Consider the following 23,683-nt stretch of genomic DNA (forward strand, 5'->3'; position numbering starts at 1 on the left):
GCTGACCGTGCTCTGAAAAGTTATTAATTTTTAAATAAAATATATCAAGCTCTAAAAAAAACTATCTGTTGAAATTCGAAGTGAGTTGTACAAAAATCATATACCACTACCCTTTTAATAACAATTTAACAACATTATTGTGAACACTCAAAGGTAATATCAATTTGGTATAAATTCTAAAGATTTCGATAATTCGACAATTTAATATAAATTCTATTGATTTCAAAGGTTTTCACGGTAAAAATAATACATTTAGTTTGGGTGGTGTAATTTTCGTATCAAGTCCTTACAGAATACCTTGTACCGTAATTACTTTGTCAACAATAAAAAAATGATACAATTTTAATTTTATTTACAATCATTAATATTTGATTGCTTAAGGGATGATTATAAGGGGTTTTAAATTTAAAATTTTAAGAAGAACCACTCTTTTTATTTTATGTACAATACATTTCATTATGAAATAATAAAAAGGCAACCAGAAACAATAGAAAATGCAAATACTGGCTTCATTAAATTCCTTTAAGTATTCATAAGAAAAAAAAATGACAAATAACAGCTAAATTAACAAATAACCGCTTTCCAATTTCCAAAAGCCTTTTCAAGGTTCATGGCGTACATTGTCAATACCCAATCAATTTCAAGAGTTGTTTAATCGATTGCGCGTGTTAGTCGTTTCGTTTTACGATCTATCACCATTATTATTACTCTGTTCTCACGACTTTTTTAAATATTCATATTTATTGATTTATTTTTATATTAAAAAACAAATAGAATACAAAACACTTGATGATTTTATTTGTCTTTCATTATGTTTTTTGTTTTCAATTTATAATAAACATACCACACCCGCGTCCAAGAAAAATGCTTTCTTATGTTCTTTTTAAAACAGCAATGGAAAAACCAAAAAGAGGTTTGATTAGAATTTTATATATAAAACACAGTTTTAGATATCACAGTTGGGCCAGGTCGCAGAGAAAAAAAAGCCTCCAAAGGATATCACAGATAATTTTTTGCGTATCGCGAATATGGTATTTCTTTTACCGTAAACGCGATTGCACAGAGTGCTGTGCATGAATTGCGAGAAGACTATAAACTAATTTCTGCGCGCTAAAGAATTTCATTTATATACTCTCCCCCTGGCGTGTGTTTTATATATTATATTTGTTTACCGACTGTGTTGTGCTGATGCACTAATATACTAATGGTCAGGTTTACGTATTTGTTTTGTAATTGGACGAACAAAAACGCAGTTGGCATTAAATAAGAAATTTTATTCTCAACTCGAACCATTTTTACCAGGTTGCAATTTATATAGATAGATACTTTATACAACGAGTAGCTATTAGGGGGATTATATAGAATGGTCGATTGCTAAAATCAAATCAACAAAATTAGAACCATAAGCAAAAATTACGTAGATACGATAATAGGCAAAACGAAGACAAGGCACAACAAACAAGAAGAAAGAAAATTCTAAATAAAAATAAATTTCTTAACATGCAAAGATGATCCGTAGACATTTTCATTAAGTTATATACCTATATTCTTTTTTTTATAGAACGGAAGCCTTATTTATAAGTGCTTTTGTTCCATTTTATAGGCATACAGGCCGGCCGTAGCGAAGACAATATCTTGACAGGGGTTACAGAAATGTGTCTGATTCCAACATGGACAGCCACTTTAACCTAACAGAAATCTTAATATTTTACTGACATAAAAGTTAAAGTTAAGTAACTTTAAAAAATCGATCGATTTCATTTTTTTTTTGAAGCGTTGTTCACTAATCATTAAGAACAAGGACCAAATGACTTTAAATTTGCTAAAACTTATTATGAAATAGGGTAATAACATTACGTTACGTTGTGGCTTTTATTTTAAAAGCAAGCTGGAAATTTTCAGAATTGATTTCATAGCTAGGGACCGAGCTAGATGGAGAAGTTTGTTGGGTGAGGCCCTAGTTCACACAGGACTGTAGCGCCACCTTAATTAAGTAAGTAAGTATTTCATAAGGACAAACATTTAAAGAGTTCACTAATATATCCTCTTTGAATACAATTTGGCGAGTATATGGTACCTTAGGAAGTTATCTAAGAAAACATAGCAGAAGAGAAACATGAAGGGAACGTAATGCATGAGTTAGCCATTGTATTCTATAAAAAATTTAGACGAATCTGAGCCCAGGTATAAAAGAATGTTACTGAGATAGTGATGTGCAACAAACAAACTCATTCTACAGTATATCCCTTCCACTCCCTTTGAATAACTTTAATGACTAAATCAAAAACACGCTTCAGCTTCGGCTTCGTCTGCGTTACGGTAGGCCTGTTCGAGGTTGTTTTGAATGACATTTCTATTGTTTCATCCCTCCGAAGAGCAAATATTTTGTTTGTTGAAATTTTTAAGAGCTGTTGAGCTGTCAGACAAAGCAAATTTTTCAGATAATTGAACTAGAGCTTCCATTTGGAGTCACATTACGTTAAATTACATTCTTTTTCTTACGATTGTCAAACTAAACGTGAGGTTGAAGCTCCATTGTGATAGCATGCATTGAACTCCTATGGCTGAACTCGTAAACGTCAGGTGAAGCCGAAGCTGAAGCGTGTTTGTGATTCAGCCATAATATCTGGAGAATTTTAAGAGATGATAGCTTCTTAAACATATTTTACCCCGAATGGGTGTCTCCTTGTAATCATTCAGAACATACAGATAGCACTTTACCTAATTCTTGGATGATGAGGTATTCATCTTGCTTCTAAAAGTGAGGAGGCCTGATATTAACCATATAGTCTTTCCACTTAAAGTGAAACAGAAAACAAATCTTTTATAATTCCCAGTAAGCAGTAAAGTCTTTCTTAAGGCCCAACTATAATAGGCATAAGCAAACATAAGCTTATGTCAAAAACCCAACGAAAATTCACTTAAGTTTGTGAAATTACTGCATAGCCATAATGCAATTTTGCTCACGTATCTACATGTCAGATTTTACTTATGCGGCGAGCGACTGGGATCGCTCTTGTTTAAGTTTGCTTAAGTTAACGAAACTGAGAAAAATTGAACGAAACGGAGCTAGACTCCATTATGTTCACTCGTATTGAGATTCTTTGTATTCGCACGTTTACTTATGCGCGCATATGCTAGCTTATGCCTATTATAGTTGGGCATTTAGTCTGGGAAGTTCATTCAAAAGCTTTTATTTTTTTGGCCTCCTCTTCTGACTATATCTTGTGAAACCCTGGTATCACCAAAATCTCCTTTATTTGTACGCTTCTGCATTTTATTACCTATAAACATATACATACATGTATATTCACCTAAATAAAATTGAATTTTTGAAATCATAACAATATTAAAACGCAAAAGTAAGAAAAATGTTAAAAAATTAATATAAATATAAACATGCAGCCAAGAGAACAACAAAAATATAAACAACATTCAAAAATATTCTTAAAATTTAAATTTTACGTCTTCTTAAGACACAAAAATAGGTATAAATGATAGAAAAATAAAGCTTTTAAAATTATTGCATGTTATAAATAGAAAATTATACTTAAAAATTCTTAAATTAAGTAACACACAAGAAAAAACGATTCCAAAAATCATTACTGAAATAAAGAAAATATCTATGTTTCATTTTAAATTATTCGTAAGAAAATAATAATTATTTAACTACGTGTTTATTCAAGCCTATTGCAAAAATAGTGGCTTTATTGAGCGTCCCGCATCAACGCGAGAAAATAAACCCCTTCTAGTCTTAGACTGGAACTTTAGAGATCATTTCATTAGTAGCTTTTCGCACATTGAAACGATAAATAATTGGGCTGTAAAATTATTAAACAAAGAACATTTTTCAGGGAAATTTAAAGCATCCAAAGCAAATAAATAAAATGTACTTATTTCTGGTCAACTTGTTTACTTTTAGTTACTTTTAAACATTTTTCATATTTCTTTGCTTACGGACTAAAATTTGTCAGCTCAGAATATGGAATTGTGTTGAGATTTCTTTCAGCAAGATTATCATAGAACAAAGCTTAAAAATGGGAGCGTATCAGAATCCTGCTTTTTAAAATCCTGTTTTTAAAAAAATATGAAAAAGAAGTTTCAAAATCCCGTCTTCTAAAATTCCCATTTTTTGGAATACCGACTTTTAAAATCCCGATCCATTACAATCCCGCTTTTAAATACCCCGTAAAATTCCGACAATCCCGTTTTTTTTTCATTTTTTAAATTGTTTTATAATTTCGATTTTGAAATCGCGCGATTTTTAAAAATTAAACAACTAGATTATAAGAAACGGGATTAAAAAAGCGGAATTATAAAAATTGGATTTTGAAATCGGGATTTTAAGAAAGGGGAATGTAAAAACCGGGATATTGAACCCAACTCCTTAAAAATATTACAAATTTACTTTAATTCAAAAATTCGTTCTCGAAGTTATTAGAGCATTTCGTTAATTTTACGTTGTTAAATGCGCATCATTTTTGTAAATGAAGCGAAGACAATCCTCAAGCCATTACCGAATCACCTCTAAATTCATTAAAATAGAATGTGGTGCTTATTTCTTTCGAAATGAGGAAGGAACAGGCGTTATGATAAATGTTGAGGTCTGTCAAGCCATGCTCACTGATTTTTTGTCTGTAAAAGACGACCATGAATTTATTGCAAAATCAATTTCGTGACAACTTTTAGTCAAGTTTGTGCTAACAAACCAGCAACTCTTGAAGTATTGGTACTGGTAGGAAATATTCCAGCCAATATTAAATACAATTATTGGAAAAAGTATTCAAAACTTTGACTGGTCGATTGTAATTCGTAGGCCCAAAGACACATTTCTGAAATCATACTTAAAAAATAAGTCTCATGAATTTGTTGTTAATAAAAATGCCCAACAGGGTCGTATCATTTATTCTCCCTTATAATTAAGGTGCCATAAAGTTTGAACTTGTTTTAAAACAAAACTGGTCGTATTTGTAGAAACATATTTAAAAGGTATGACCATATTTAACCTTTTGTTTCCGTATGATTTCGCTGTGGACCCACAAATTTAATATTTTTCTGATATGACAAAATAGGTTTCATAATGAACACCAAATCCATTTGTGTGAAATGTAACTGACATCTTCGGGAACAAAGGGTTAAACAAGTTTTAGTAAACATTTTATACAAATTTTGAAGAATTTTTAAATATCAAATAAAATTATAAATAAATTAAGAAGACAAATTGCCTTCCAAAAATTATAAAAAAGTGATACGTTCCTTGTGAATTGAGGGGCGATATGCACCCTTGGTTTAACGAGTATATAGGGATTAAAAAAAGCAATTGATTTATCCGAAATTTCTATTTTTAATAAATGAGAATGCACTGGAAACCTTTTTCTTTTTATTTTCACCCTTTACAATTGCTGTAAGCGTTCTTTTCTAAGACGTACATATGCTATTAGTTGACTCGCATAATAATCGACTAAAAGTTGTTTTACATTCTATCCCTCACCTCTCTAAGAAAAAAATATGCGCAAAGCACAATCGCCAAGAATTAACACTTTGAAAGGAAACCAAAGACTGGTAGTGAAGCGATTATTTGATTATTGCCGGACATAATCGAAGGGACGATGGATTATGCTTGACAGGGTATTTTAATGTTACGGCTATTGAATGAAACCCCCTAACATCTACATGTCATTCAAATTCAAAGGGATGCAATTTCAACTACGATGGCGATAGGATGTTACATAAAAATCAATAAAACTGTTGACCTTGAATAAAAATAATTATTTTAAGAGTAAGACTATTACATAATTTGCAGATTTGCAAATTTCATAAAACTGATAAATACCTAGTGTACGTGTAAATTTTTGAAAATCGATTTAAGCATTTCTTTCGATCACCGTACCTAAGAAAGCATTCAGTACCATTTAATGAACTTACTTCTGCGTCTTTAGAAAAAGGAACTAAGTCAAAATATTTAGGCTTATTCCGTAAGGCGTTGAGGGCCAAAAAAAAAAACGACAGTGTGAACTTGGTATTACGTAAGGCGTTCAACGCCAATTAAACGTCAATTTATCGACTCTCTCTTGTGGAACGCATTCACATTTCTTTTCTGGTTATTCCGGTAGGCGTTTATCTTAAAAAAAAAAAAAACAATAAAAAACGTCAAAAGTTGTCGTTGGAAAATTTGTTGACGCCAGAAGTAAAAATGTAAGTTTTTTTTTAATTTATTTTAGTTTTTATAATTTAAAATTGTTTATTTAGGGTAAAAATTACAACCCAGATCTAAGAGTAGGCTGCGCTTATCCCAAATTGAAGTCGTTTCCAACCCCTTTTAGGTAGCTTCCTCTGGTGAAAAATCTAAGGGTAGCAGCTAGTTTCAAAATCGTTGGAGGAAAACTGTCTTCGATCAAACAAAAAAGATACTTGAAGGCCTCTTTGTCCAGACGAAAATACATTTTAAATCTGTTAACGATTACGATAAAATCATTGTGCAATAATGCATATATTTATTTGTTTTAATTAATTACATACTTTGAATCGGGCAAATCAAAAGGATTTGCTTTAGATCGAATAAAAGAAACTCCGGCGTTTGAGTTACGGAATACCAAAGAAAAAACGAGACGCCACGACAAACGAAACTGGCGTTTAAAAAAAAAACCCTATCGGAATAGCAGAAATATAACCTCATCAATAAGTTACGCATTTTGCTGTACTTTTTTGAAATAAAATCATAAAAAATATAAAAAATCAAGGCCCTTAAAGTTTTTTTTTTAATTCTTGATAGGCGTCAAAAACAAGAAAGAGAATATAATGTTTGAAATTAAACATTTACCAATATCTGATAATAATTGACTATTTACTTATTGCATAACACTTTCCTTTGGACTCTTTTAATTGAAAAATGGTTCTCTCAATTATTGCATACCAGTATACAAAATATATTTAAAGAATAACTCAATTTCAAAACGATTGCCCAATGTCCAATTTAAGTTTGAAAATTGGTATAATACAGATCGCGTGACCATCACGCGTTCAAGAGGAAATTTAATAAATAAAACGCACAGTACTGAACACACGACAAAAGACCATTTCAATATAAAATTAAGTTCAATTTGTCTGACCTCGAATGAAAATTTATAATATAGCTTTGTATTATCATAAATGACAGTAATTGTCCTGTCTGTAATAAGAGTGATTTTTAAAATTGATCATAAAAAATGATCAAAGCAGAGTTAAATCAATTTTCTGAAGCTTTTGATTATTACTTTTCATGTCAATGTTTTAAAAAGAGTTAAAGGAACAGACAGATAGGGTACCGGGATACCTTTTATTTTAGTGTTTTATGTGTTAGAATACAGTTGAACCGACACAACTAGGATGTCAAAATAGGAATCCAGAGACATAAAAGAATTTCTGGTATAGGTAGGTATATCAGGCAGAACAAAAACTCGAAATTGATTTCAAATGTTTATGTTTGTTGGTTAAAAATTCAGTGAATTAATGAAATTATCCATTCAAAACTTTATTTTATAATGATTTTGAACTTTGAACTTTGAACATTCTAAAAATAAATCTAAAAATTACCACATCCAAGATATCCTATCCAGCTAATGTTTGTTTTAATAAGGACGAAAGTAGTTTATCCAAGTAGCTCGGACAATTTTTATGAATTATGTTGTGAAGTAATATCACATTCCTACGTTTAAGATAATTTTCCAAGCTTAAACCTACAATAGAATTTTGAAGATGAGAAACACTGGCGAATCGCGGTACGCCAAAATGAAACTTCATTGAAAGCAACATTCAATTTTAATTCTGAATCTAAATCGGGAGACGAGTTATAAGTAATGAATGGTAGTATTAATCTCTTAACAAGATGTTTTTTATATCTGCACCCAGGAATGATGGTCTTAAGGATCTAAGTGTCAGGATCTAAGGCATCTGAGATTTGCTCACAATACTAATACTTTACTTTAGTCACATACTCAACACTTTGTCTATTTAAAATTGTCGTAGGTAGGTTTTCATTATTAATTTGGCTTCGAGAACAAGGCATGCTCACTGTTTTTGAAGGGTTAAGAAGCAATTTATTTAAAACGTCCCATTTCTGAATATAAGCTAAGTCATTATTTATTTCGTTAACACAGCAACCCAAGTTGCTCTGGTCACATATGTACAGAAGAATGTTGAACAACATCAGGTAAGTCATTGACGAACTTAGAGAACAACAGAGGTCCAAGAACTAAAACCTGAGGAACTCCGCTGTTCATATTATATGGACTGGATGTTCCGATGTCAGGTTTTATTGATTGACTTCTATTTAATAAATAGCTCTAAAAGAATTGAATGTCCGTCCTTGAAAAATGGAATTTATTGCTTAACTTGAACAAAGGGATATGGTGGTCTATGCTATCAAACGTCTTTGAAAAGTCGAGCAGAACCATTATACCAATTTCAATTTGTCTACGATGCAGAAATTCACGAAAATCTGTTGTGATATTAGTAGTAGCTATGGATAAAGTTCCAAAAGACTCAACATTAATTTTATTCTCAATTGGCACGTTAATTTAGAAATGCTATAATTTCACACTTGAATATGTAAATTTTGAGTTATCTTTCAGACTAAAAATCTTATACTTTCAAAAATATTGGTGGCTGCAATGTTGCTGCTTACTCGGCACTGATCTACAAAAAAAACTGCCACAGCAACCAAAAAAAAACCTCATTTAGGAAGATTGTATCTGTTTGTTTAGTCTTCATTGAACCGATTTATGTAGTTCCTTACCGCAGCCCAACTGTTTATTGATGCGTATTTTACCAGCAACAATGCCTTCAAGTTCTTTAAAGGACACGGATGCAAATACAAAAAAGGACTTTTTAAATAGGTCAGTACTTACCAGTAACAATTTTATGCATCGATTTAATAACATTCATAATGCTTTCTAAGGCAATCCTATTAAAGCTTTAGCTTAGAGCTTCTTGTTCTCTGTTATTGAACAGCATTAGTCAACAAAATTAAGTTTTTTTTTGTTAAACTGCCACACATACAAACTAAACAATATATTTTCAAGGAATTTCGTTTGTCCTGAATTGAAATTTCAATTTCAAATTTTGTATAACGTCAGGTTTTTGAAATACACCTCTTTAAAAATACAAACAAAAATTTCATGTTAAGGTAAAACTCAAAATAGTTTTCAAAGAAGAAATAATATGCGGATTTCGCAAAGTGCAATTATTTATCTTCTGAGTTTAGTTAAAATTATTTTAGTTCTCAATTAGTTTTTAAAAATTCTCATTAATCACGGACTGACGAATCTTCATTTGACCCTTTTTTACTTTAATGGTTTTGAAAAATTCGTTTTAGAGAAAATTTTTGTTGCTGACTCTAATTTTGACTATATAATCAAATTTAAATAAGCCCGTTTGAAAATTATTTTTAATGTATTTCAAAAACTTAATGCGGTAACTTTTTTAAGAGAATAAATTCTTTAAGAACAAAAAATAACTTTTTAGAACGCTTTGTCTTTTTAGTGTTAAAAACCGTGTTAGCAGAAATTCTTAAGCGTTTCTCTAAGGTTCATTAAGGACAGACGAAGACTTTTTTTCAACCGAGAAGTTCGTAAGATACTGACAATATTTAAACAGAGTATTGAAGGTAAGAATAACAGATTTGAAAAATCATCAAGAATTTTATTGAAAAAATGGCTCAAACTAATAATATAAGGCTCAAAATCACCAAGGTGCAGAATTGGCTTTGATAACAATTTAATGCCTTAAATCTTGACTTAATTACAAAAAAAAAAAATGAATAAATTCTAAAACTAACCTTATTTGTGCGTCTATAAAACAATATAATTTTTTAATAAGGTGAATTTTAAATGAAATAAATATACACGCATAGAAAATAATTTCGGGAACGCGTCCTAATTTACAATCTTCAACAACAAGTCTAAAATACAATTGAAATTTTTAAGGTATTTAACCCCGGTCATTACTCAATACACCGTATTTTTTTTATACAAAATGTAGTTTTAGAGAGGATGCTAAAATATTATTTATTTTTAACTATAAAAATGCAAAAAAAATTTGTCCAGTACTTCACAAGTCATTTCAGTAAACATATCGATAATAATCGATCAAAAATAGTTTTAAGTAAACCCAGACATTCGGTGTCAAACGTCAATCGAGGAAGAGGACAATAACAAAGCCGGCTGTCAGAATATTTTTCGTCCAATAAATTATATCTTAATGTTAAGTACGTTTCTATTCATTGTTAGGAGAGCGTATATCAATAGTCCGTCATTCCGTGAACGTATTTATTACATTAAATTATTGATCAATTTCTTTTTTAACGACTCGAAATAACAAAGAAACCTCAAATATGTTCATATTGTTAAAGTCAGATCGCATTTAATATCTGAAATATTTCTAATAAAGTATAGAATTCTGTGCTCTGCCCTGTCAAAGTTTATTTAAATTTTAAAACAGTATAAGCTAAAAGCCATTATTTTAGCTTGCAATTTAAAACCAATTTTTAAATTTGCAACCTTGGTGATTTTGAGCCATAAGTTCTTTTACAATTTTAAAAGGTTATACATACATACTATATCAACAACCCTATGTGATAAATCGATTATGATGTTGAATTTAAACTAAGGTCATCAGAAAGTAAAAAGGATAAATTGATTGCGAGTCGCAAAACCTTGTTTGCCAGTGCAATTAACAACTCAAAGATTGTCAACCAAAGTTCACTTTGTTTTTTTTACTGCATTGCAACTTTTTCTCAAAATACTTTGTTAAATATTAAAAAATATTAAAAAAAGGAATACAAATTCAATGCTAACATTTCAATATCAAGGAGAACAAATAAAAGCTGCATTCTAAAAAAAAATCGTAGTTAATTGATTTTTATATAAAGCAATTTAGAAATACTCATGATACGAAGTGGAGGACATCGACTTTACACTGATTTTGAACGTATGTATGTATAGATAGTATAAAATGTACATACATATATATCAGCAAACAAGTTTCTCAATATGTTCGTTTAAAGATCTAAATAGTGTTTTATTAATTGATAAAATATCTGTACATACATAGATAGATATATTATATTCCTCCGTTTTATATATTTGGAGTGTTTTGCTTAATTTTCATTAATAGAAGTCTGCTTGTTGGTATACTCGGCAATGATTATTTAAATTGGCTAAATATGACACTCCATATATTCATATAATGAATTGTACTTCAATAATAATTCACAATAAAAAATTGTATAATATTTAAACGATATCACGAGCAACGTAATACGTAAATAAGAATTTTTATTAACCAATAAATTATTACAATCATCGTGCAAATAATAATTTATAGTTATCCAATTGAGTTAAACATGTTATGATAATATTGAAGAGTTATTTTTCGTTAAATTTTATTATCTCTGTAATTATTGTAATGAAGAATTTTCAAGAAAGAAATACATAATTGGCACGTTTATGTCGAATTACTGAGATTACTTTGTATTTTTCTTAGATTTGTTTTAATTAATTCTCCTAATAATAATAAATAAAGGGTGATTTTTTTGAGGTTAGGATTTTCATGCATTAGTATTTGATGCTCAGTATGCTTTGACATTTCATCATGAATAGACTTACTAACGAGCAACGCTTGCAAATCATTGAATTTTATTACCAAAATCAGTGTTCGGTTCGAAATGTGCTTCGCGCTTTACGTTCGATTTATGGTCTACATAATCGACCAAGTGAGCAAACAATTAATGCGATTGTGACCAAGTTTCGCACTCACAAGTTTACTTTATTGGACATTAAACCAACCACACGAATGCGTACAGTGTGTACAGAAGAGAATATTGCGTCTGTTTCTGAGAGTGTTGCTGAAGACCGTGAAATGTCGATTCGTCGCCGTTCGCAGCAATTGGGTTTGTGTTATTTGACCACATGGAAGATTTTACGCAAAGATCTTGGTGTAAAACCGTATAAAATACAGCTCGTGCAAGAACTGAAGCCGAACGATCTGCCACAACGTCGAATTTTCAGTGAATGGGCCCTAGAAAAGTTGGCAGAAAATCCGCTTTTTTATCGACAAATTTTGTTCAGCGATGAGGCTCATTTCTGGTTGAATGGCTACGTAAATAAGCAAAATTGCCGCATTTGGAGTGAAGAGCAACCAGAAGCCGTTCAAGAACTGCCCATGCATCCCGAAAAATGCACTGTTTGTTGTGGTTTGTACGCTGGTGGAATCATTGGACCGTATTTTTTCAAAGATGCTGTTGGACGCAACGTTACGGTGAATGACGATCGCTATCGTTCAATGCTAACAAACTTTTTGTTGCCAAAAATGGAAGAACTGAACTTGGTTGACATGTGGTTTCAACAAGATGGCGCTACATGCCACACAGCTCGCGATTCTATGGCCATTTTGAGGGAAAACTTCGGAGAACAATTCATCTCAAGGAATGGACCGGTAAGTTGGCCACCAAGATCATGCGATTTGACGCCTTTAGAATATTTTTTGTGGGTCTACGTCAAGTCTAAAGTCTACACAAATAAGCCAGCAACTATTCCAGCTTTGGAAGACAACATTTCCGAAGAAATTCAGGCTATTCCGGCCGAAATGCTCGAAAAAGTTACCCAAAATTGGACTTTCCGAATGGACCACCTAAGACGCAGCCACGGTCAACATTTAAATGAAATTATCTCCTAAAAGTATTATTGTCATGGACCAATCTAACGTTTCAAATAAAGAATCGATGAAATTTTGCAAATTTTATGCGTTTTTTTTTTTAAAAGTTCTCAAGCTCTTAAAAAATCACCGTTTAGTAATATATTTATTTTAAATTTATCTTTTTTTCATTTATTATATGACTAAACTATGATATACATATGTAATTTAAATTATTACACTGGCATAAAGCTTATTCAAACTAAGTAATTAGGAAGTCATTGAAGTTAAAGTAAAATGTTTATAATGTAGGAACGTATGATTCTCAACACCAAAAGCTCATTTTCGTGTCGCCACGCAAAAACGTATAAAATATTTAAATAAATAAAAAAACAACATAATAATAAATACATAATATATCTCCTGAGGTAATTTCTAATAATAAAATATTTTTTAAGTAGAGGCAATTGTCCAAAAAGTATGTACAGTACTGTGCAAAACATTTGCAACTATCACCGCCTATCAAAAAAAAAAAACAAACGAACATTTGCATATATAAAAGTTGTTCCAATTAAATTTTTTGTATTGCACCTTACTGTTCATAATCTTAAAGGAAAATTCTACAAATGCACTGCTTTTACAAAAAACAATAATAATTTCAGCTGTGCAAAACATTTGCAACTAGAAGTCATTTCTCTTTTCGTCTGTACTTTGATCGCCGGAACTTTGATCGATAAAACGATTTTTAAAGATAAATTTTAAATTAAAAAAAAAAATTCTGTTTTAAAAATAGCGGGAAGCAAATATTCATCGGATAAAAAATCCAGAATTTTGAGTAATTTCAAAAAAGGAGGATCCCAAAAGGAAATGTCAAAGAATTATTTCATTCAAAAATCAACTATTTATAGCATCATCAAAAGTAGAAAGGTGTTATGGAATCATAGAGGAGGAAGGCCTCGAAGCACCACAGCAAAAGATGATTGATGAAAAATAACAAATTTCTCCCACGGAAGCATAAATTAAACTTAGCTTACCCATTGACCCATCAACTATCAGACGCCGCGTACTGCAGGCCGGAATGGGTCGTTTTCAGATAGGAAAAGAACAATTTATTTTTTAAAAAATATGAAAGCTCATCTCAATTGGAGTCCCAAAAAAAAATGGGGAAATGGTCTTGTTTTTTGCCGAATCAAAGTTCAATATGCACGGATCGGGTGGACAACAACATGTCAGGAGGCCAAGAGGTAATAGCCTAATTCCAAAATACACTAAAGAGACGGTCAAACATGGAGGTGGTTCAATTTTGGTCTTGGGCTGCTTTTCTGGCCAACGAATCAGCCAATTCGACTAGTGGAGGGCATAATAAAGAAAATACTTATAGGCATAAGACTGTAAAGACATATTTTGTAACACCATACTGCCTTATGCCAAGTAAGGTAAATGGTAAATGAACGTTCCAACACGACAATGATCCCAAACATAAGTCAAAGTTGGCTACAAAGTGCATTACAGAAAAAAAGATTGTGGTTTTACCATGGTCAGCCCATTCTCCAGACCTAAACCCAATAGAGAACCTGTGGGAAATAGTGAAGAGAAGAATTGGGAGCAACATTTGTAGGTACAAAAGTGATCTATTCGCTGGAATCTAGAGGGAGTGGAATGATATTCCAAAAGCGGTTATTAATAATCTTATAGCTTTGATGCCCAGAAGATATACAGCCGTTATAAAAAATAAAGGTACGCAATTAAATATTAACATTTCCTTGCCTTAAAGTAAAAAAATAGTTTGAAATTTGATTAAGAGATCTAAATTGCAAATGTTTAGGTAATTATTTTTTGTTTAAGTAAAGAGTGTTAATTTTTTTCCAGCAATCATAACATAGTATCAAAAAAGTTTAGAAAACTATACAAAGAATTTTACTGTAATGAAATCCGTTCGTAGTGGAAAATCTCATACAATTTTGCATTACGAACGGATTTCATGATACAGTTTTTCGGGATTCGTAAAAATTTCCGATTACGATGGAATTCATGATAAGGCTGTTTGTTTTTTATGTTGGAGATTCTAGTTACAAATGTTTTGCACAGTACTGTATATTATTCCCAATAATGTCATTAGCATTACTTCACCTGAATGTGCGTGGCCGCTGGCCGGTTTAAGAGAAGAAAAAGTATGTTTTCTTTTTTTTTAATAGCTACCTAGTTTATAAAATTATGTAACAAATAAAAGTATAAGTAGGTTATTACTCAGTGATACGGAGTACCGAGTTGCAAAACGCAATACTTGAAACTTTAAATCTTGTGTCAGGACATTAATATCATTTGTTATCGATCACTAGGACAACAATAGGCCACATTTTTAATAGTGGACATACGTTTAAGGTCTTTAAACTTTTCATATGACCGAAATCTCAATGCATAGATACTGGAAGGTCTTTCAACAGGAAAAATACCAAAAAGTATAGCAGCAAACTAGCCAAGAAATGTTTCTGGGAAACAACTGATGTTATTGAATACCTTGCTGTCACCAGATTTAAATCAAACTGAAAATCTTTAACCTGAGGTAATGACAGATGTGTCCGTGGAAGCCAAATTTCTCTGGTCTCTAAATTCTACAAATGCGTTCTACAGTTGTAATACAAAATAAAGAAAATGCAAACAAATATTGATTTTAACCACAAATTCCACTAATTGAAAAAGAAATACCCAAAATTAATTTAATAAGGTGTAATTTTCATTTTGTTAGATGTTCTTTGGATACGGCGCTTTCTAAAAAATATTGGATTTAAAATCTATTTCTTGTATAATTTTTTAAGGTTTAAAAGCTAATTGATTGAACAGAAGGCAACTGTATTGAAAGCACAAAACAAGTTCTTTTCCTTCATATAGTTAATGATGTTCTGTGGTGCTATATTTTTGACTACAGCAATATCTATGTAACATTTTCCACGAAATAGAGCTTTAGTATCTAAAATACTCAAAGATAACTAAAAATTAAATATCCACTTCTATTTCTCAATTTTATTGCTCAATTTAAGTTTAAATCGAATTCGGGTAAATTAACAACTGATTAGTTAAAATTCATAGAATCATAATTACGTTAATTGAAATTTCAACACTCTATAGCTGGTATAATAAACCTAAAAGTCGAATCTTATTCAAAACAAAGTCCAAAATATAAAATAAAAACGTCTTGAAAATAATAATCTTAAAAAATAAATGCTTATTAAATAAAAAGAAAGATTCGATAACATTAATAAAGCGATAACACGTTTATGTTTTAAGTTTATATGAAGGTAAGTAACTACGTATCTACTCTTTATTTATATTTATGTATAACGTCTGTTTTGTTCAAAGTTCTTCAAACAAATGCCTACCTCCCTATAAACATCATTTATCTATGCACCCATTACATACATACATAATGTACATATATTATTTATGTGAAGTATCTATCTGTAGCATTGTGTCACTTTATAAAATGCGGTCATTGCATTTGAAAATGATATGTAGACTTATATATGTATGTATGTACCTATCTATCATCGTATTGACGACGATCCCAGTAACTTTCCATTGAATGTTAAACAAGCAAGTTCTAAAGATATAAGTATCGTCATTATTACGTGGAACAAAATAAAGTATGCATACAAAGATAGCTGTACAAATAGAATACAAAAATAAATAATCATATGATGTACGTATTCTAAAATTGTCATTGTGTGTTCATCTTTTTTTAAAAAGATACTAAAATCTGCATCAAGTTATAGTTTTATTAATGTTTTGACTGTTCTGACTTGAATATGTAGATATTTAGTTATAATAGAGTCACAAGTAAACAAAACTGATTAAGTAGGGAAACCTGTTTTGTTTTTTTTTTGTAGGTAGGTTGGTTAATATCAATTCTTTCAATAACATCAATATAAAGTCCTTTATGTTTAACTCACACGGTTTGAATTTATCTTCAAAAATAGATGAAAGATAAAAGACAAACTAAATTGTATCTATAACGTTCCTTATATAAATTAAAAATAAGACTTTTTGATCAAAGCAGAGACGTATGTATATAAAAAGTTTGTTGATTAAAATTCAAGTATAGAATAATTTATTCTACGGAATTACAAGTTTGAATGCAAATATTTTACTAAACCTAACCTAAATAATGGTCTACAATCCTTTGAATAATTTCGTTAAGCTGATGTTGTGGTGAAAGATTATCAATGAAAACAATAGACATATTTGAGTATCATTGTGGCTTACATCAAAATCAAAAAAAAGCAAAGAAATGGGTTTTGCAAATGCTTCATATCTTTAAAATAAGCTGTCGCTTTTCACTAACTGAACTTTTTCACATTTTTAATAATACATATAATCAATTCTTACGCCTTTTTATACATAAGGGGGAATTAAATAAAGCACATTTATAGACTCTATGCTTACGTTACCTAATTACATAAGTTGAAAATTCTTATCCATATCTACTCGTAAACTTGTTATTATCAACGAACTGTCGGCCCGTGGGTTTCCTTTTTTTTAAGTCTCTTCATATTTTCGATTATTCTTCGAATTATAACTTTAAACAAAAATAAATATCTACAGGAACGTACTTATTAAGATAAGAACTAATTTTTGGGTTATAAAATTAGATAAGAAGCAAAATGAATTCATGTTTTTGTTTTTATAGATCGAAATTAGATCAAGTACGAAGATTATGAAATTTGTTAGTAGGTGTTACATTTGGAGAAATATCTCAAATTGTTTTTTTTTTTGTATTTTCTGAAGCCATAAATATTAAGTAGTAAGCCATGTGTACCTACTTATGATTTCAATCATTACATTTCGATTCTTTTGACTTTAACTAAGTACCACGTGCCAAAATATACCCTAAAAATAGGTTAGTTACCTACTTATTTGTTTTTTATTGATTGATATTTTTATTGCAGGTTTTTTGTTTAATATTTACAAAAACAAGCATATTTTTTTTTAATTTGTATACAGGACTTTGATTCTAAGGTCATTTTAAGTCGCAACATTTTTAAGCCAAGTTTTAGGGATTATAAATTCAGTGTTCAGATCCATAAAATAAATCAATCATTGGTCATGATTTGGTAGATTTACAGGGAGTTTACGATGAGTAGCTCTAAAATCAAAACAACTTTTATACTTTGAATACCTAGAAGAAGAACCAAAACATTGCCAATTAAGTTTTCGGTTACATCTAGTGAAAATTTTCGACAAAATAGATTTTCAAAGTTCCAATGTAATTTCAAAAACATTTACTGAAAATCTTATGTTGATTAGTTTAAATTTGATGGAATTACTGTCATTTTTACAGTTTAGTGTTTGGACTGCGCTACTAAACTTAAAACTTGAACTAAGTTTTTTTCACCAAATCGGTGACCATGATATTTGAAAAACGGGTGTACACGGAATTAATTAACATTTTACATTTTTTTTTTATATCGAAAGTTCGTCCTTGATCGAAATATCAAGGAAAATGAAGTGATTTTGTGACCTGGACTCACTTTAATTTCAATCCCCGACCATTTTTACAGAAATTCAATGATCATGGATTTCTAAACTCGATCCCAAATACACAGCAAAGACAGTTAAAGATTTTGGCGGAAGCACCAAGCTAGTTTTTTCAACTTGCAAAGCTGAGCAAATTTTTTGAAAAAAAGGAAAACATGTGCTATGGACTAAATCCAAACTCAAAGCACCAAAAAAAACGCCTTTTGTTTGAGGGGACATTTCAATTAATGAGAGTTCACGCAAGATAACGAACCGAAGCACTCATAAAAGTTATTGAAAGGGTATTATCAACACATTTAATGGAAGGCATATCTAAATTATTTGATTTTAAAATAATGAAATATCTCTGAATTGAACTTAAAAGGCTCCAGGGCCAAAAACTAAATCTTACATATTATGGTTAAAAAAAAAATTTGACGCTATTCCACAATTCCACAATATGTATCAGTGTAATTAATTCTATGGTACAAGGTGCAATTTTACCTACTAACAAAGCTAAAGGTGTAATTGTTTATTCGTTTATTTTAACTTTTCGAGGTTAAAATAGTGGAAAATACTTGTGAGATTTTTTATAATTATTTCCTTATGTTTAAGGCCCGTTTGCTGATAATCTTCTTCAATCTGTGCCACAACTAAGTTCATCTTAAATTCTAAGTATGTATAACATCATTTATTTTTCGTTGTAAGAAAATTTGTATGTTTCACTTAGTAAAAGTTACACATAAAATGATGATGGAAGGAAAAAGAAACAGCTTGGTAGAGAATAAGATCGAATTTTAATTCCCATTCGGATTCAGCATGCTTCAATGCGTTGAAGCACTCAAATAATAATACCAAGGATATAAAAAAGAAATTAGGAAGGTGGCCAATGATGATGTAGATGGAATTTAAATAGATATGTTTCCTATACAGCTTTGCAATTCCTTTGGCAACTCCTAAAACTATTCTTGAAACATGCATCTCTTCAAAATCAGCAATACTTAAAAGATTAATGATTTTAGCAAAGAATCGTAGAGCTACCAATAGCTGGTTTATGGGTGCCATTGAATTATTTCTAGAAGACGTAAAGTTTTGTTCAACGATTTCTTATGTCATGTATCAAATAAGGGCGGTGTAGATCCTTCTCGATTTATTCTAATACATGGAAAGTCATCTTTTTAATCTTCTATAGAAGGCCAAAAAAAGTACTCATTCGTATCGTAAACCTGTCGAGGGAACTTCAATCAATGCAAGAACCTCCACATCATCTTCCAGCAAATCGGCCAATTCAAAATTCATTTTTATTATTTTATTTTAGTTCGAACAAAGAACTAGTTTTTTTGTGACAGAACAATTTTCTGAAATGGCATCAAACAAAATAATCTACTAAGTGAGACTTAGGTGTTACGACCTACTATTTCTTCCCCATTAAATAAGTTTTACTTAGGTTCATTTATGTCAAACTTTGAATTCTGTTCAAACCATTAAGCAGAACTTAATAACTTGTGTGGAACTTAAATAGTTATGATCCGTATGAGCAAACGGGCCTGAATGTACAATTTAATATTATTATATTTTTTTCCTTAAAGTATAGAGTTGATTTAATTTTAACATATTCTTCCCAACTCGCTTTTAATTGCAATAGAAGTTGCAAACCAAGATTGATTCTATTATTTTTTCTATCACTATAGGTATACCTATATGAATATATTACTGACTTTTCCATACAAAATTATGAAACATAAACAAAAAATTCCCATAACTATTAAACAAAACGGTCATACGACTGCAATAATTTGTCTAACGAAAATCACAAAGACAGTCATTTTTGGGTCACTGACTTAATGTTAGTCTTAAAATTTCCTCAACAACCTATGATTTTGCACGCTTAGAACGAAAGTGACCTAACTCAAAATTTGCAAAAGTTGAGATTAAGTAAAAAAAACTATTAATATAAACCGTTTCAAATAAAGTCACTTTATTTTAAGAAAAAATTTCCAATGAAATACATATGTGAGAAATACAATCAAAATTACTCAAAACTACACTTTCTTCAAGGCTTTTTGCTCTTTTCCCACAAGTTGCATTTTTTGAGTGCGACACGCTCAAGCTATAATAAGTTTCCAGATTTTGTCGAAGTAATTTTAACTAGTTAAAACGAATAATCCATTAAGTTATGTATCTTTCTACTTTTTTATGGAACTCATTTATGTTCGTAAATAGTTTACTCGATTGTTTTTCATTGAACCCCAATATTTGTTTACTAATTACCTACTCAAAATCCTCTAAGCATTTAGGTATTTACGTAGGTATTACAGAATTGAATGAACAAAAACAATAGTGGTAGGTATTTCTATTACTTTATAAGGTTTAAAGGGGATTGTACCTAGTTCTTGGTAGGTTGAGATTCGTTTTCAGTGAAAATTGAAAAACAAGTTGTCATAAAAAGTAAAAGTGATTTAAGTACATCTGTACCTTTCTAAAATACCTAGAACATTCTAATTCTTTTAATTTTCTTTTTACATATACCTATATTATACCTCTGCTAACATGAGGTTTTAATTTGTAGGTACTAACCTACAAAGCTAGGTGTACCTATACTATAAGTAAATTATGAAGATAAAAACAATAAAACAAAAAGATGAAGTACATATTTTATTGTTTTAACACGAGGGCTTTGCAATCGTAACCTTGAGCTCCTTCGCTAGTCAAGTCATTGTGGTAATTTGGTTACTCTCCCTAGAACCTGCATAAACTTAAAATTTAAACAAAAAGAAAACAATTTCATCATCGATTTAATCTATTAATACTTACCATTCCATTTCAAACACACATTCTCTAAACCTCGTGTTTGAATTTTAAAATAATACAAAAATGAAAATATGAAATTATTTGTATGTACTTAAAATCAACTTATGTACCTACATAAATTCATATGTTCTATAAATGTACAACATAATTTATCCCATTAGATTGTTGTTGGTTTGGTGGAAGGAATTTAAACGGGTACACGGAATACGGGATAACCGAAAGGCAAAGGGTAAATAAACCTGTCTCGTGAGAGACAACGGTGTATTTAATATTTCTTTTCTATTTTATTTTCTCCACCACGAAACGAACGAACACGAGTTAAATATTAAGTTAGTATAAAGATAAAATAAAAACATGTAATGGCGACTAAAAACAACATGGCGGCCGTGTCGTGTGTGGTGTGGAATCGGAATTCGGAATGGAAACTTTTCAAGTACTTTTGCTTTGTCTCTTCGTGAAATCAAAATAAAAATACACCAAAGAATTGAATAAAACTAAAAACATTTGTTTTAATTTTACTTACAATAATAAAACAGTCAGTCGTAGAATAATTAGTCCATTTTTTTTTCTTTTCCTTATATCTTACATATACATATTTTATAAGATTTCCAAAATAACTGTCAAAAAGGGAGGACAGTTGGAAATTTTCTATTTTTCTATGAGCTATGACGTAAAATCATAGAGGCACCTCTCCATGTCCATATCCTTTTACCACACTCATCATCCACCATCGCACCGCCCTACCCCACTAACCCCTCCCCAATTCCCCTCACCCAGCACCACCATAAAAAAAACAACCTTCATCGAAATAAATCGAAATATATATTTTTTCACCAAATTTATAAAAATTTCGACTCCACCAATCATCACTTCATTTTTTTAAATTTTCTTATTTTTTCTCAACAACACTACTTTTCATTTATTTTTACTTACAGTTTATTATTCATGTTTGAAGGCATATTTAATATTTTCTTTTTTATTGAACTGAACTGAACAGAAATTCACAAAAAATAAAACAAGGATTTTTATTTTTTTTTAAACACACAAATTAACTTTTGTGAAAAAAAGGATTTGAAACTTTTTTCTGGGTTAAATTAAAAAAAACTTTTCGCGATTTTATCCGCAGCGAACTAGTTGGTTTGCTTTCCGTTAAGAAACTGATATTCCAGTTAGCGATGACGTTGCTAATTTATAAAAGAAAATCTTTCTTTCTTTATTCGGATTGGGAATGCCACTTTGGCGTTATCTTATCGGATTCTTTTAGTACGTTTTTGTATTGTTGTATTTAAGAAAGTGGTATTTTTTATTGTTGTTTTGTTTATTATGTTATTGTTTTATTTTATCTTATCTTAATGATTTAGGGATTATTTTTGTTTAAATTTGTGTATAAAAATAATGTTAAGCACGGATAACGCTGTGTATTGATCTGAGCAGAAAAGTGTTTTTCTGTTGCTTAAGTAAGTTTTTTAGATTGTATTATCTCAAATATATAATATTTTGTTTGTATGTTATCAAGATCAGTTAGGAATTATGGTCGCATAGAGATAACGAACATTGAAAATTGTATTGTTATAAGGCAAAACTATGAAATAACATTGTGTGTTAATTGATATTTAATTGACAATTATAGGGTTAGTTGAAACTTATCAGTGTTTATGTAATGACTGATGAGCTGAATGTTTTTACCATTGGCTTTAAGTAAGACAGAGGTTTTAGTTTTCAAAATAATGATTATTTTTTAAATGTTGAATTATGAAATTTTAAAATGGCATTGTGTCGATCGAAATGCAAAACTAGTACGTTAATAATATAAAATGGCAGCACAGGAATAACTGGAATTTTATAGAAAAAATAAGAACAAAGGTAAACGGGATTCCTTTAACTTTCCACTATTCCAAGATGTTATTCATTTTGTGAGCGTTTCAGGTTTAAGCAAAAAATATTATAGTCTACAAATAATAATAAGAAAAATATAGAATTGAGTACTGCAAATAGAATCAAAATCGCACTCTCAATACAAAAATAATTGTTTATTTTATTTTGTATTAACTTTCTTAGTTAACAGATTGGTTAATAAATTCTTAAAAACTTATTTCTGGAAGTTTCTTTTTCTTTCGAAAATTCTATTTAGATGTCAAACGTCAAAATATTGTTTAAGTGTTAATAATTTTACTGTCGTTTAAATCAAATTGATGAAAAACTTGAAATTTGAAGATCTTTTAACTCTTTTTGACAAAAAAAATACATGAGAACTTATTAAAGTACAAGCTTCAGATAGATAGATACATACATACATTTTATTTTCTTAAAAAAGTGGTTATAAAAACAAGATAATGCTGGTGTTCAAAATTAGTTACGACAAAAACTTGTTAAAGTTGTCAGTCAGGTTAAAGTTTTACTATTTATATTTTTACTTGGCTTGAATTTACTTTAAATATTATATTTATTAACAATTAATTTGCGATAATTAAGTGCATATTTTAGGAATTTGTAAAGATTTATGAATAACACTTGCCATTCAGTATATGAAGAAAATCGGTGCGATTTATTGTTTCAGCTCCTAGAAATAATCTCCGGTAGGAATTTAAAATAAGACAGATGCTGACGAAGCGGTAGGTGTTCTCAGCTGCATCAAGATTACACATAGTGCATAAGCCAACATTCCTGGACCCAATAAATATTTTTGCAAAGT

The 23,683-nt window shown here is 30.2% G+C and overlaps 1 protein-coding gene across 1 annotated transcript in view; it reads right to left on the reverse strand.

Moving 5' to 3' along the window:
- LOC129952714 (ornithine decarboxylase antizyme) overlaps positions 1-22,153 on the reverse strand; it is a 41,271-nt gene extending 19,118 nt beyond the window's left edge. Inside the window, 1 exon segment of the mRNA XM_056065504.1 lies at positions 21,925-22,153. Within this exon segment, the coding sequence (XP_055921479.1) occupies positions 21,925-21,950 (26 nt within the window). The 5' untranslated portion in view covers positions 21,951-22,153.
- Positions 22,154-23,683: the final 1,530 nt, after the last annotated feature.

The sequence above is a fragment of the Eupeodes corollae genome, chromosome 3 (genome assembly GCF_945859685.1).
Source record: "Eupeodes corollae chromosome 3, idEupCoro1.1, whole genome shotgun sequence".
Lineage (NCBI taxonomy): Eukaryota > Metazoa > Arthropoda > Insecta > Diptera > Syrphidae > Eupeodes > Eupeodes corollae.